Genomic DNA, 13,477 nt, shown 5'->3' with positions numbered 1-13,477 from the left:
GTTAACAAAGTAGGTTTTTAAAAGTTTGTACTGTTTTTACTCATACTGTTTTTCAGTAAACACTGAAAAATTTAGTAATATTGGTTTAATTAAAACAGTGGAATTTTTTTAAAAACTGCTTACTAAATGTTTTTATTGAACTATATTATTTAAATGTTCACCATCATACTTTTTTTTTTCTTTTTCCATAAAGAGGTGTGGTTGAAGAGACTTCAAATACAGAACCTGGTAGAACATCAAATTTTGATAGGTATGTCCATGCCACTAAGATGCAGCCTCAGTCATCTGGATCTCTCAGATCAAATGCTGGAGCAGAAAAAGGCAAAGAAATTGCAGCCAAGTTAAATATTCATCGAGTTCATGGGCAGCTTAGGGGTCTTGATACAACAGGTAGGATTCTACAACAAATGTTTTTTTCTTTGACACATATAAATGTAAGAGGATTTTGCAAAAGGAGGCATGATTTTTTTCAAATATTGCTATAATTTGAATATTTTATAAGAGAAAGGTATTTCTGCATATATTGAACACATGGTATTTAATCTTTACTCATGTTCTATGAGAATGGAAGGTAAACTTTGATAGGACAGTAAGTGGTATGGCCCAAATTAAAGGCACTGCTTCTATCCCCTGTTTTCTTCATTGTATCTGCTTGCTCATTATAGAAGAGGGAGTATGATCTTTATCGTCTTTCTTACTTTTTAAAATCATTCTGTTGGCACAACTTCATTAAAAAGAATTAATTGCAATATCAAAAGCAGATGGTCAAGTCTGTAAAATACAGTAGCAATTAGAATGATAGATCTGGCTATGCCTCTTAAAATCCCTGGTGAGGTGAAAGAGAAAACTAGAGATGTCACATATCCTTTTAATATTTTTTATGTGATTCAGTACCTTTAGAAGCTTAAATGATCTCAGATTGTCAGAGATTCAATCTAGAAAACACTGAGTTTGTTAGTCTTATTTGAGACGATTTGCTATACTAAAATCTACATGTGGGACAGATGACCAATCCTGAATGAACAAATGATTACCTTGAATTTGCTCATTATATTCTGTAGGCTCTGAAGGTTCCATGATTCTTGTCTGTGTTCTGGGTCTGTATAACTGTTGTGGCTTTCTCAAAGCTTATTTCACCATCCTTGTGTTTGAGAGCAAAGCATTTGACCTGAGGATTCCAAATAAAGAGACTTTTCTTGGCTACTTGAGATCTCTCATCCTAAAGCTGGTACAAAATACAGTGGCTTCAATATAAAAACTTTTCTCAGCTCTGTAGTTTGCACTGGTAACCAGTTTGCACTTGCATAAGAGCATAAGAAGTAACTAAATAGAATTTTGAAAAGCACACTATGCAGAAAAAAGTCATCAAAGACAAAACATTGTATAAAAATGCAGGGAAAAATGTAATTGTCTTTGCTTATATGTTCATAATCCTTTCATCTGTGAAAAGATTCTCAATAATCTAATGAAATTTGTTACCTATAGGGAGAGGGAGTGGATTCCTGGGTGTGATTGTCAGAGGCTTTTCATTGTATACCCTTTCACACGTTTTGGATCTTTGATCTGTGCAAGTGTATTACTTAGTCAAAAAATTTAAGTTTAATCCTCACCTTATACATCATAATAAATTCATGGAATTAAAGGCAAATATAAAAAATAAATAATGAGAAAATCATAGAAAAATTCAAGTGAATATTTACTCTCTGATCAGGAAGATTTTCTAACCATAAATGTGAAATATAGTATTTTCATATGATGGAGTATTATATAACTATTATAATAATATCTTTGAAGAATTTTTAATGCCCTCAGGAAGTTATAATGGTTTACTGTCACTTGAAATATGGGAACCAAAGCTGGTTGGTTTCTAAAATAATCCCTAAAAAGCTAGAAGGAAATTTAATTTGAATGTAAACAAGTTATCTCTGGGTGGTAAATTTACATGGTTTTTTTTTCAAATCTTTTTTTTTTGCTTTTCTGTATTTACTAGCTGTAATCAGAGAAAGAAATGAAAAAAAGTAAATAAAATACAAACCTTTGCCAGACATGCAGGATATTAGTTTCCATATTGCGTATTGTAAGTGGTGGAATTATGGCAATGTCTGTTATGAATTGTAATTATATAAAATGTATTATCATAAAGCAGTCCTTTAGTAAAAGCTATAATTTTTCTATTTTCTAATGTTTTTCCTGTAGCTGGGTAATTAATTAGAATGATTTCTTATTTTGTAAGATGATGAGAAAGTATTTAAAAATAGTTTACCATGAAGTTGAATTATTCAGGAGCTTTTTTTAATAGATTTTTAGAGTACCCTATAATCTTTCAAAAATGAATTCATTCTGCCTCTGAGCAATTATTTCTCAATTACGGAATCTTTTTTTTCTCCCTTTTACTTCAATGTGATTCTGGCATTTTTTAAACTGTAGACATTAGACATTGTTTTAGAAGTTGGTTGTCTCATTTATCTTTCTTTTTGGCAGAGTATTAAGATATCTTTTTAAGACAGACACGGTGCCAAATGTTTACTTTCTTTTTTTTTTTTTTTTTAATAAAAACCTCTCTACCTTTAAAAATGGTCATTTTGTTCTCTTTTGATAATAGATATTGGTACCTGTGCCATCACTGCTATTCCTTTTGAGAAGTCCAAAGTTTTATTTACTCTGGAAGAGTTGGATGAGTTTACTTTTGTGGATGAAACTGATCAGCAAGCTGTTCCAGATGTAACTCGAATAGGTCCCAGCCAAGAAAAATGGGGTTGGATAATGTTTGAATGTGGACTTGAAAACTTAACCATAAAAGGTAAGCATTTTTTTTTTTCATTTCTGCTTAAGTGAGGTACAAATTGGCCCCACATTGCTGAAATGTTTTGAACAATTGAACAATTGTGACTTTTAATAACCTGAATCAGCATATTTAAGCAGAAAGTTGGGACCTGGGATTTTTTACCAGAGTGGGTGCCCTATCCCAATTGTGTAAGTGGGACTTCCCCTTCAATGTGTGATTAAAAACTAACAGAGCATGTAGAAATACAAAAAAAAAAAAAAAAAAAAATCACTGTTTGAACAAAAAAATCTGTGGTTCAGAAAAAAAATTTTGAATAAAATGTAGAGCCACCCAGCTTTTGAAAGTTTGGTTTTTGGAAACTGGATTTTTGATTAGTAGAGCCTTGCAGGATGAAAATACTATAAATCCTTTATTCAGTGACAGGCTGACTTACAGTTATATACAGTTTTCTTTTACATTATTGAGTAATATATAAAAAAAAGGAAGGCTGAGTTATATATAAGACTTTTAGGTTAGTCATATATATATATATTAGTAATCGAGTATGCCTACAGTTCTTTACCTGATAATCCAGTCTTACATGACTTTTATAGATAAAGGCAAAGTTTTGATGAGAAAAAAAGATCTTTATGAATTTTTATTTTTATTTTTTTGTCTTTATGGGTACTGTACAGTGTTGAGATACCCACTGTTTTTAATAAATATATTCATTCATTCTTATAGGAGGAAGACAGTCTGGTGCTGTTTTATATAATACTTTTGGAATTATGGGTAAAGCTAGTGTCACAGAAAGAGGTGGAGTGCTGACATCCAATAATTCTTCTGATTCTCCAACTGGCAGTGGCTATAATACTGATGTCTCTGATGATAATCTTCCCTGTGATCGAATAAGCCCTTCTTCAGACTTAAATGGAAATTCTGTTTCAGATGAACAAGTTGGTGAATTTTTAATAATAATAGTGCTTTGAAAAACTAACAAAACTACATACCCATTTCAAAATTAATTTCTGGAGTATATTTGCTTCTTTCAATATTTGGAGTTTTGCTTAAATTGTAGTCAAGATATTTTGGTGATTCTACTACTACTAGAATATAATTTCTGAAGCATAGATACCGTACCGTAGATATATCTATCATAGTACCTTGTTTAATGCCTTGCTCATATTGGGCACTTAATAATATTTGTTGAATTAATGAATGAATAGAATTTCAGAAAAGTAGGCATTGTTTTGATGTTTCAAGGATTTTAGCAGAATTCATGGAAATACTTAGTTTTGTCACTGGTAGTATTTCATGTAAGTTCTAAATATTTTTGTCACTATCCACCCATTTCAGCTAGAGTCCTGAAGAATACCTTATATGCAACTCATTTATTATTTTTATTATGGTAGACTGTCATGATGATTAATAATAGCAATAATAAAAATATTGAAAATTCTAGATTACGGAAGAGTTGTACCACTAACTGATGGGTGCAAGTTTTTTCCTCTTCGAAATTTCTTCATTTATAATAATATTGTAAGGATACTGACCTTCTAGACTTGTGAAGACTGAAATAGATAATACATATAAAAGGCTTAACTCAGTGTCTAGCACATAGTAAGAACTTGGTAAATGTTGTTTTTAAACACATATGTACATACGTTTCTAATCATTTGGAAATTAGACCAATTGAAGAGAAAAGAAACCACCTTTTAATTAAGAAATGTCATGGATATGGGGGCCTGGGTGGCTCAGTAGGTTAAGCAGCTGCCTTCAGCTCAGGTCATGATCCCAGGGTCCTGGGATTGAGCCCCATGCTGGGCTCCCTGCTCAGCGGAGAGAGACCCTGCTTCTCCCTCTCCCTCTGCCTGCCTCTCTGCCTACTTGTGCTCTCTCTATATAGCTCTGTCAAATAAATAAATAAAATCTTTTTCTAAAAAGAAAAAGAAAGAAATGTTACGGATATCTACCATTCATTGGCATAATCACCTCTGAACCCCAGGTTTTTGGTAATTTATTTTTTGAAATATTTATTTTGATTTGATGCATAGTTCAAGAGTTTAATCACAGTTTTCTTGTTAGGTCTTTGGATGTGTTTGAGTGGTGGTTGGGGATTAGCACATTAATTAAGGAAATTAAAAAATATAATAGCTATTCACTGGACAAAAGAGCTGGGAAGAGCCCAGCTGTTCTTTCTTTCTCCTCTATCCCACTGAAACACTTGATAGAAGCTCAGATGTCAGGGCACCCGGTCGACTCAGTCATTAATCGTCTGCCTTCAGCTCGGGTCATGGTCCCAGGGTCCTGGGGTGGAGCCCTGCATCTGGCTCCCTGCTCTGCTGGAAGCCTGCTTCTCCCTCTCCTACTCCCCCTGCTTGTGTTCCCTCTCTTGCTGTGTCTCTCTCTGTCAAATAAATAAGTAAAATCTTCAAAAAAAAAAAAAGCAGCAGCAGCTCAGATGTCTTCCTTGGTCCCTCTGATCCTTGTCTCTTTGCTGAATGTCCCTAAATTTTGTAACATTGCTTTCTTTGGGTTCTCTAACTTTTCCTGGTCCATATCCTCATTCAGTTCTTTGTCCTTAAATGTAGGTGTTCTTCCCATGTTCTGTTCTTGGCTACTTTTCTTTTTTTTTTTTGCTGTATGTCCACTCCCTGATTTATTTTATTTTCTAGTCCTCCATAATTTGATGACACTAACTCTTTCCCATCGGTTATGCTTTTAGCACCAACCTTTCAGTTGAGCTCCAGAATTGTATGCAGTGGCCTTTTAGCTGTCATCATTTACACATGCCATAGGTACCAAAAATTTTGTCAACCTAAATCCAACTTTTTTTTTAAATCTTTTTTTTTTTAATTTTATTTATTTATTTGACAGAGAGAAACACAGCGAGAGAGGGAACACAAGCAGGGGGAGTGGGAGAGGGAGAAGCATACTTCCCGCCGAGCAGGGAGCCCAATGTGGGGCTCGATCCCAGGACCCTGGGATCATGACCTGAGCCGAAGGCAGACGCCCAACAACTGAGCCACCCAGGCGCCCCTAAATCCAACTTTATTATTGCTTTGCTTCACATACTATTTTAATTAGTTGCTTATTATCTGTAAGCCTCCTTCCCTTTTTAAAATTTTGAGTTCTTGAAGACTGTCTTCTCTATCTTTTGTATACGTTAGCCCTAGCTCACAGCCTTGTCTGAAACCCACAGGTCAGATGTATTTGAGAATTCAGATTTTTTTTTTCCTTTAACAGAAAGGTAGTATGGTGTGTGTTTTATATGTTACATAAACTCCTAGTGGAATCTGAGACAGCATTCCATCTTGAAATATTTGAATACTTTTACAGCACAACATTCATAAAAATTCCAAGTGGGATAAACAGCCTCTCGTCAAATTCAGATCAGGTTTTGATGCCACATTTACACAAAAATATTTAGATTTCTCAGAACGTTATGAGTTTTAGAGCTGCAGATAAGGAATGTGGACTTATATATCTAGCATGTCTGACTTTAAAATTACTATTGCCTATAGTCACATTGTTTTGTAGCACTTAGGATTCAAAAAACTATTTTGTGGATATTCTGCATTCCTTAGTCATCCCACAAGAAAATGCCAGTGTTCTTCATCTTGACCAGTAATAACTAAAAGTGAATTAGCTGTGAGGAGACAGAACAGGCAGTAGACTTTTTTGTTTGCTTCTTTACTATTATGCTTACTTCCCTGCATTCTAAAGAGTAGTGATTATACATTTAAAAAATTATTATTTCTTAACATTGATTCAGATTGCTAGCATATAAGATAACTAAGAATTTTTTTATTGTAGAGTGTTATTTATTTGAACATGGACTACACTAGTATTTTTATGGCACTTGTTTTTGGAAATTTGAAATATGTTGTTAAAATGGAATGGAAAAAAAATGGAATGGAAAACATTGTAGTAGGAAACAGAAGACTTTGATTCTATCACTCATTCTCCTTAATAATTGTATGACCTTCAACAGGTCACAAAACCTCTTTCTCTCACTTTTTTCATCTGGAAAAAATAACACTTAAACATCCCTAAACAAATGTAATTGAATGAAATGATCAGGAGAAACATTCAGTTCTAAGCTCAGTGATTTATGGCTTACTACAATGTAGTGGTTTTTCAGACTATGCTCCTTAGAGCTTCAAGGATCTATAGGTATTTCTCAGAATTAGGGTTAGGCTGAGCAAGGTTTATGTTACCTGTTTTATATAAAGGTGTCATCTGTAGAACTTGATGTGATGGGAAGATTTTGTGCTTAAAACATTTACCTTGGCACTAATGGTTTTAAGCAGCTATACATTATAAGTTTTTGGTTTTTGATTTTATGTAGGATGAAGGAGTTGAATCTGATGATTTGAAAAAAGATTTACCTCTGATGCCTCCACCTCCAGATTCATGTAGCATGAAGTTGACCATCAAGGAAATTTGGTTTAGTTTTGCAGCTCCCACCAATGTGAGATCTCCTACACATGCATTTTCTAGGTAAAAAGTTTTAAACATGTAGTACTATTCCTTGATTTTTCATTTTAAATAACATATAACTCTGTTTCAGTTATTTTTTTAAATTATTTTTCTGATCTATCTAGCATTAGGGTTGCCACCTTCTTACCATCTTTCCTACTTTATGCTTTCTGTAGACATTATTCTTATCTTGTTTGACCCTTTTTCTTTCCTAGGGCTTTAGTTTTACTGTTATATGTCATGCCACCATGAACTTCTTACTCTCACCTCTAATAGGTTTTAATGTTTTCTTCATTTCTATTATCTGTTCTTCACATTTTCTACTTATATGTTCATAATTTGTATGGTAGCCAAAATGAAAAGTAATTTTGCCTAAGCAAAATAGCCACTAAGTGCAGTAGGTATGGGAGATTGTTTGAAATACAAATCTTGACAGTTGTTTTTATAATTTCTTTTTTTTTTAATTTTCAAAGGCAGCTGAACCTTTTAAGCACTGCAACTCCAGCTGTTGGTGCATGGCTTGTTCCCATTGATCAACTCAAATCATCCTTAAACAAATTAGAAACTGAGAGCACCTTGAGAATTTGTGCTGTTATGGGATGTATAATGACAGAAGCATTAGAGGTATGTCTATCAACAGTACAAGGTATCTTATTGAACATGATCTCTAATTGTTCATCATTGTTGGAAAACATCAGACCTGCAAGTTCTTGATTACTGGATATCTTCTATTTGCAGTGTCTTTGATACATCACTCTAAATCTGTTGTTTTTGCTTTGTTTCAGAATAAAAGTGTACATTTTCCCTTAAGAAGTAAATACAACAGACTTACAAAAGTTGCCCGTTTTCTCCAAGAAAATCCTTCATGTTTACTGTGCAATATACTACATCACTACCTGCACCAGGCAAATTACTCCATCATTGATGATGCTACAATGGTGAGTTACTGAAACCATATGTTAGCTTTAAAGAAGCCTCTATTCTTGGGGCGCTGGAGTGGCTCAAGTCAGTTAAGCATCTGACTCTTGGTTTTGGCTCAGGTCATGATCTCAGGGTTGTGAGATCAAGCCCTATTTTGGGCTCCATGCGGAGTCTGCTTGGGATATTTTCATCCCCCCTCTCTCTGTTCCTCTCCCTGCTCATTCTCCCAATCTCTCTCTCTCTCTTTCTAAAATAAATAATCTTAAAAAAAAAGAAAAAGGAAGCCTCTGTCGTTTCGAGGAGTCATTCATTGGCCTACAGGGTTTGAGATGCAGATGGGAAGTCCAAAGGAGAAATATGGTTAAAAATACAGGCTTATAGACAACAGTGGGCTCAGATAAGTGATTTGGGAATTGCCAACATGAAGGTGTTCGAAGCTGTGGATATGGATGAGACTTCTAGGAATGATGGTATGTTGAGGGAGAAACTGGTCAAGAATGGATATCTGAAGAGCACCAAAATTAAAGGGGGGTGGTGAAGAGAAGGTGAATAAAGCTATACAGAATGCTGAGGAGGGAAAGGAAGAGGTAGGAGAATTAGGAAAAAATGTCTTAGTTAAAATGTTAAAATAGTGGTGGTTCTTAATCTTTGAAGGGAGTAATTTCATTTCCTCTTTGTTTAATGAAAATCAAAATACATTTGATTTCCTCAATAGAACAAAAAAGGTAAAGTGGATTGAATGCTTCTTAAGGAGAATCCCAATCTTGCACCCCGTATTTAGCCTCTTATTCACCTGGTACTGCATTGTTTGTGACAGAAAGACACAATGTTGTGTTTAGAGATTGAGTTCTATTGTCAGCTTGAAATACTCTCTTTTGTGACCTTGGACAAATTATAACACATAAATTCTAGTTTCTTCGTCTCTAAATGGGGGTTATGAGATTTAAATGAATAAATGTATGCAAAGCATTTAAATGGTAACATTATTACATCATTGTTGTTACAGAGTGATGGACTTCCTGCTTTGGTAACATTAAAGAAAGGTTTAGTTGCATTGGCAAGGCAGTGGATGAAGTTTATTGTGGTGACACCAGCCTTTAAAGGAGTTAGCTTACACAGACCAGCTCAGCCACTGAAACCTCAGTCAGCTGTGGACCATGAACATGAAGACGGACTTGGGTTAGACAATGGAGGTGGTCTTCAAAGTGACACCAGTGCTGATGGAGCAGAATTTGAATTTGATGCAGGTAGTTTGTAAATATTTTAGTCAAATATAGCCAGATATTGGTAACATATATATGTGATAATGTGATATGAATATGTGATAATTTTAATCATTTGTGTCTGAAATTTGAAACCCTTATGGCTTAATTATACAAGTATGATTTGTATTAGTCCAAATAAATGATAATAATGTTGTAATCTTTATACTGACTTTTGGTTTTTACATTTAATTTCATGAGATATGATAGATTTCTTCTCATCTATCACGTACAATAACAGACATCTTTACATAGCTAGAATATTTGAATGAAGCATGTTAACTTCCTTTTAAAATTCACATTTGAAAAAAATAAAATTCATACTCATATTTGTTCATCATCTTTCCTATGCCACTTAAAAGAGTCTTTGAATTTTATCTGGTGCCTGGTTGATTCCGCATTTATGTAATGTTTAGAGTCATGCATTCAGCCTACAGTTCTGTCAGCAAAATGACTGTGCCAGAACACAGACAGTAGATATGCATTTCAGAAATATATGTGCACATTTTAATGCTTTTTCAGGGGTAAACTTTTGTTATCACAACATGTAATATTCAGTAATATTGAATTATGATATTTTGGAAAAAAATGTTAAAAGTACCATGAAAAAGGACAGTAGCCTTAAAATTAGAGCTTTCAGAACATTGATATATAATACTTTACCCAGCTTTTTTTATTGTCTTTAAAAAAAAAAACTTTATACTTAAAAGTGAATATGCTATGAGGAAGGGTGGGGTGCCTGGGTAGTTCAGTTGGTTAAGCATCCGACTCTATTTCGGCTCAGGTCCTGATCCCAGGGCTGTAATATCAAGCCCCATGTTGGCTCCCTTCTAATTAACTGTCTGCAAATTCTTGGATTAATCTGAAAGTTCTGTACTTTGAGCCTAGTTGGTTTTTTTTCCTCTCTAAACCCTTTGGCTGGGATGTGGAGGGACTGAATACAAGCTATTTGTTCCTTTCTTGAGACTGAGTGAGAAGATTGGGGTTGGGAGAGTAAAAGAAACACAAAAAATAATATAGCAGATTCCACAATTAATTTCAAGGAAATTTAATTAATTTAATTTGTTTACTCAAGGAATATGTAAAGTTGAGTGGTAGTTAACACCACCAGGAACACTGGTATTGATGTTTCAAGAAAATGATAATCTATAGCCCACTTACTCTTTTGAACTGTTTCAGCCACAGTCAGTGAACACACAATGCTACTAGAAGGAACAGCCAACCGTCCTCCACCTGGTAGCTCTGGACCTGTAACTGGAGCTGAGATAATGAGGAAACTTTCTAAGACTCATACCCACAGTGACTCTGCATTAAAGATAAAGGTACATTATTGCTGTTTCTGGTTAGAATAGACTTCCAGAGAAGACCTAAATTTCTGATATCTCAAATTCAAACATTAGGTGTTTAAATTTAAATATTCAAATAGTATTTTATATTCAAGAATTAATAATTTAATAATTGAGTAATAATAAATATTTTTATGTTGAAATGAACATGATTAGCAACATAAACAGTTTGAGTTAGGCTATTTTATGATTTTAATTACACTGTTTTAAGAAACTTAACCAATGCTTGGTAAGACATGTATATAGCAAGGTGGTTGAATACTACCTTGGGAGCCAGACAGCCTTGGTTTCAGTTCTGCCTCTGCCACTTAGTTGTTTTGTGACTGAACAAATTTTTAACTGTACCGTGTGTCAGTTTCCTTATCTGTAAGATTGAGATTACAATAGTAACTTTTTCCAAAATATGGATGTTAAGAAATAACTGTTAATACATGAAAAATGCTTAGAACAATACCCACACGTAATAAGCATGTAAGTTATTTGTTGTTGTCATGGGTTATTTATGTTTTGTTAGTTTCCTTTTCTGAGCAATGAAAATGACAGACAATTAGTATTTTAACTTTCTTTGAAAGTTTGGGTATAGACTTACATTAGTACTCAGAATCTGTAAGGTAAATGACTGATAATTTTGCCATATTAAAATATAAGATTTCTACACAGAAAAAATAATGTATTATAAACAAAATAGACATATGACAAAGGGCTAATTTCCTCATATATAAGGATCTTTTTTCTAATCACTAAGAAAAAGAACACAATCAAATAAAGAATTGGTTAATGGGCAGTTCACAGAGAAATACACACACAAATACAAAAATGTATCCTTTTATGATTAAAGAAATATAAGTTAAAATGAGATTTCATGGAGCACTGGGTATTATACGAAAACAGTGAATCATAGAAACTAATGGTATATTGTATGGTGACTAACATAATAAAATAAAATTTTAAAAAAATCAGCAGCTTCATTTAAAAAAAAAATGAGATTTCCATTTTCACGATTCAGATTGAAAACACTAACATTTGAATGGTGTATGTTGGTGAAGATAAGGAAAAACAGACATTCTCCTACAGTACTGGTGGGAGTGTAAATTGGCACAAACTCTTTGAAGACCAATTTGGCATTTTGTATCAAAATTTAAAATGTAATGTTCTTTCATCCAGTATGTTCATGTCCAGGAATTCGTTCTAAGGAAATGAATGCTCATAAATGCTGAGAGACACATGTGCAATAATGTTCTTTACAACACTGTTTATAATAGGAAAATAATGGAAGCAACATAAATGACTATTTGAGGACTAATAAACTAGTGTATCCTGATACAGAGATGCATACCATAAAGACTTCAGAAAGATATAGATCTCTAAGTGGGTATGGAATGGTTACCAAAGTACCTGGATTAAAGTAAAAACAAAATATAAAACAATATGTATCTGTGTGTTAAAAAAGGATAAATAGGTACATGTGCTTATATAGTTATAAATTATTTAAGGAGGAGAGATAAGAAAAGTTAAGAGTACTTCTAGGGGAAGGGATCTAGTAGATGAGCTCAGGGGATACAATTTATTGAATTGTCTGTGCTTTTAAAGTTTTTATTCTGTATAAGTATTGCTCTTTTAATTAAAACATTCAATGATAGTTTAATATACATTTTTTTAAAAATTTGAACTATTAAGCTTATTCTATTTCTATAGTACAGTTTGAAGCCACGATACTTTTAAATTCTCACATCCTTAATCAGTCTCAGATTTTTTTCCCGTTCGATGGTTTTTCCTAACCCTACCAACATTCCTTTGTTTATGAATTATAAAAGTCCTCCAAAAAATTGAATTGCACTGTTTTGTTTCCGATTTCTTCTTTTCAGGATCTTTCTGTCTGTATAGTCTTTTCTTATACTATTTTAAGCTGATCTGAAATTCTGAGCTTAGATGTGACAGAACAGATAGAGATGGGCAATTCTGTAATTTTTTAATTTTCCTCAGGGAATTGCTGGAAATTGTTTTTGGCATATTAGGGCTCTACAGAGAATCTCTTATAGATTTTCATTATCAAGGTACCAACAAGAGTAGTGTACTATTAAGAATTTTGGGATTGAAATCTTGCCACCAGATACACTCTTTAGATTTCAAAGGGAATTAATAATTCATTATTAAAATAAGTGAATGATAAGAGCTGTCCTTGGTGTTGTACTGTAAAGTTTTAAAACATGTTTGTGTACATTTGAGATTCACCACAATCTGTGGTGAACAGGCACAGTCTGTTTTGGTATTAATGTGAATAGTAATTAGCAGTAATAGCATCAGTACTAGTAGTGTTAGTTATTAGCAGTCATTTTTATATGCATGAGAAAGAGCCCTGTGTTGTTCCTTTTGTAGGGTATTCACCCATATCATTCTTTGAGCTATACCAGTGGAGACACTGCCACAGATTCTCCGGTACATGTTGGACGTGCTGGGATGCCAGTTAAGGAGAGTCCAAGGAAGGAGAGCCTACTCAGCTACCTGACTGGAAGCTTCCCAAGCTTGCACAACCTCCTAGAAGGCACTCCTCAAAGAAGTAGTGCAGCTATAAAAAGCAGCTCCCTAACGAGAACAGGTACTTCCTCAGTTTTGACAATTATAAGTTTACTTCTATGTGAGAATTAAAAAACAAACAAATAGGACTTAAGTTTATTTTGCTTTATTCTTTGGTTGTATAACTT

At 33.7% G+C, this 13,477-nt stretch overlaps 1 protein-coding gene across 9 annotated transcripts in view; it reads left to right on the top strand.

The window, feature by feature from the left end:
- Nucleotides 1-13,477, top strand: part of BLTP1 (bridge-like lipid transfer protein family member 1) — a 203,535-nt gene that overhangs the window by 96,348 nt on the left and 93,710 nt on the right. For 6 of the 9 annotated variants that reach the window (XM_088021053.1, XM_028102340.2, XM_028102342.2 and 3 more), the window contains exons 35-43: nt 194-390; nt 2,603-2,800; nt 3,509-3,720; nt 7,116-7,267; nt 7,720-7,870; nt 8,032-8,184; nt 9,174-9,417; nt 10,609-10,751; nt 13,152-13,371. In XM_088021053.1, coding sequence (XP_087877179.1) covers nt 194-390; nt 2,603-2,800; nt 3,509-3,720; nt 7,116-7,267; nt 7,720-7,870; nt 8,032-8,184; nt 9,174-9,417; nt 10,609-10,751; nt 13,152-13,371 — 1,670 coding nt within the window. The remainder of the gene's footprint in view (nt 1-193; nt 391-2,602; nt 2,801-3,508; nt 3,721-7,115; nt 7,268-7,719; nt 7,871-8,031; nt 8,185-9,173; nt 9,418-10,608; nt 10,752-13,151; nt 13,372-13,477) is intronic. The other 3 variants (XM_028102339.2, XM_028102344.2, XM_028102341.2) reach the window with 1 other exon arrangement.

Source organism: Eumetopias jubatus, unplaced genomic scaffold (genome assembly GCF_037043125.1).
Source record: "Eumetopias jubatus isolate StellerSeaLion01/CBP00866 unplaced genomic scaffold, mEumJub1_p1.0 scaffold_2, whole genome shotgun sequence".
NCBI classification, from domain to species: domain Eukaryota; kingdom Metazoa; phylum Chordata; class Mammalia; order Carnivora; family Otariidae; genus Eumetopias; species Eumetopias jubatus.
This window is presented reverse-complemented; position numbering and strand designations above follow the sequence as displayed.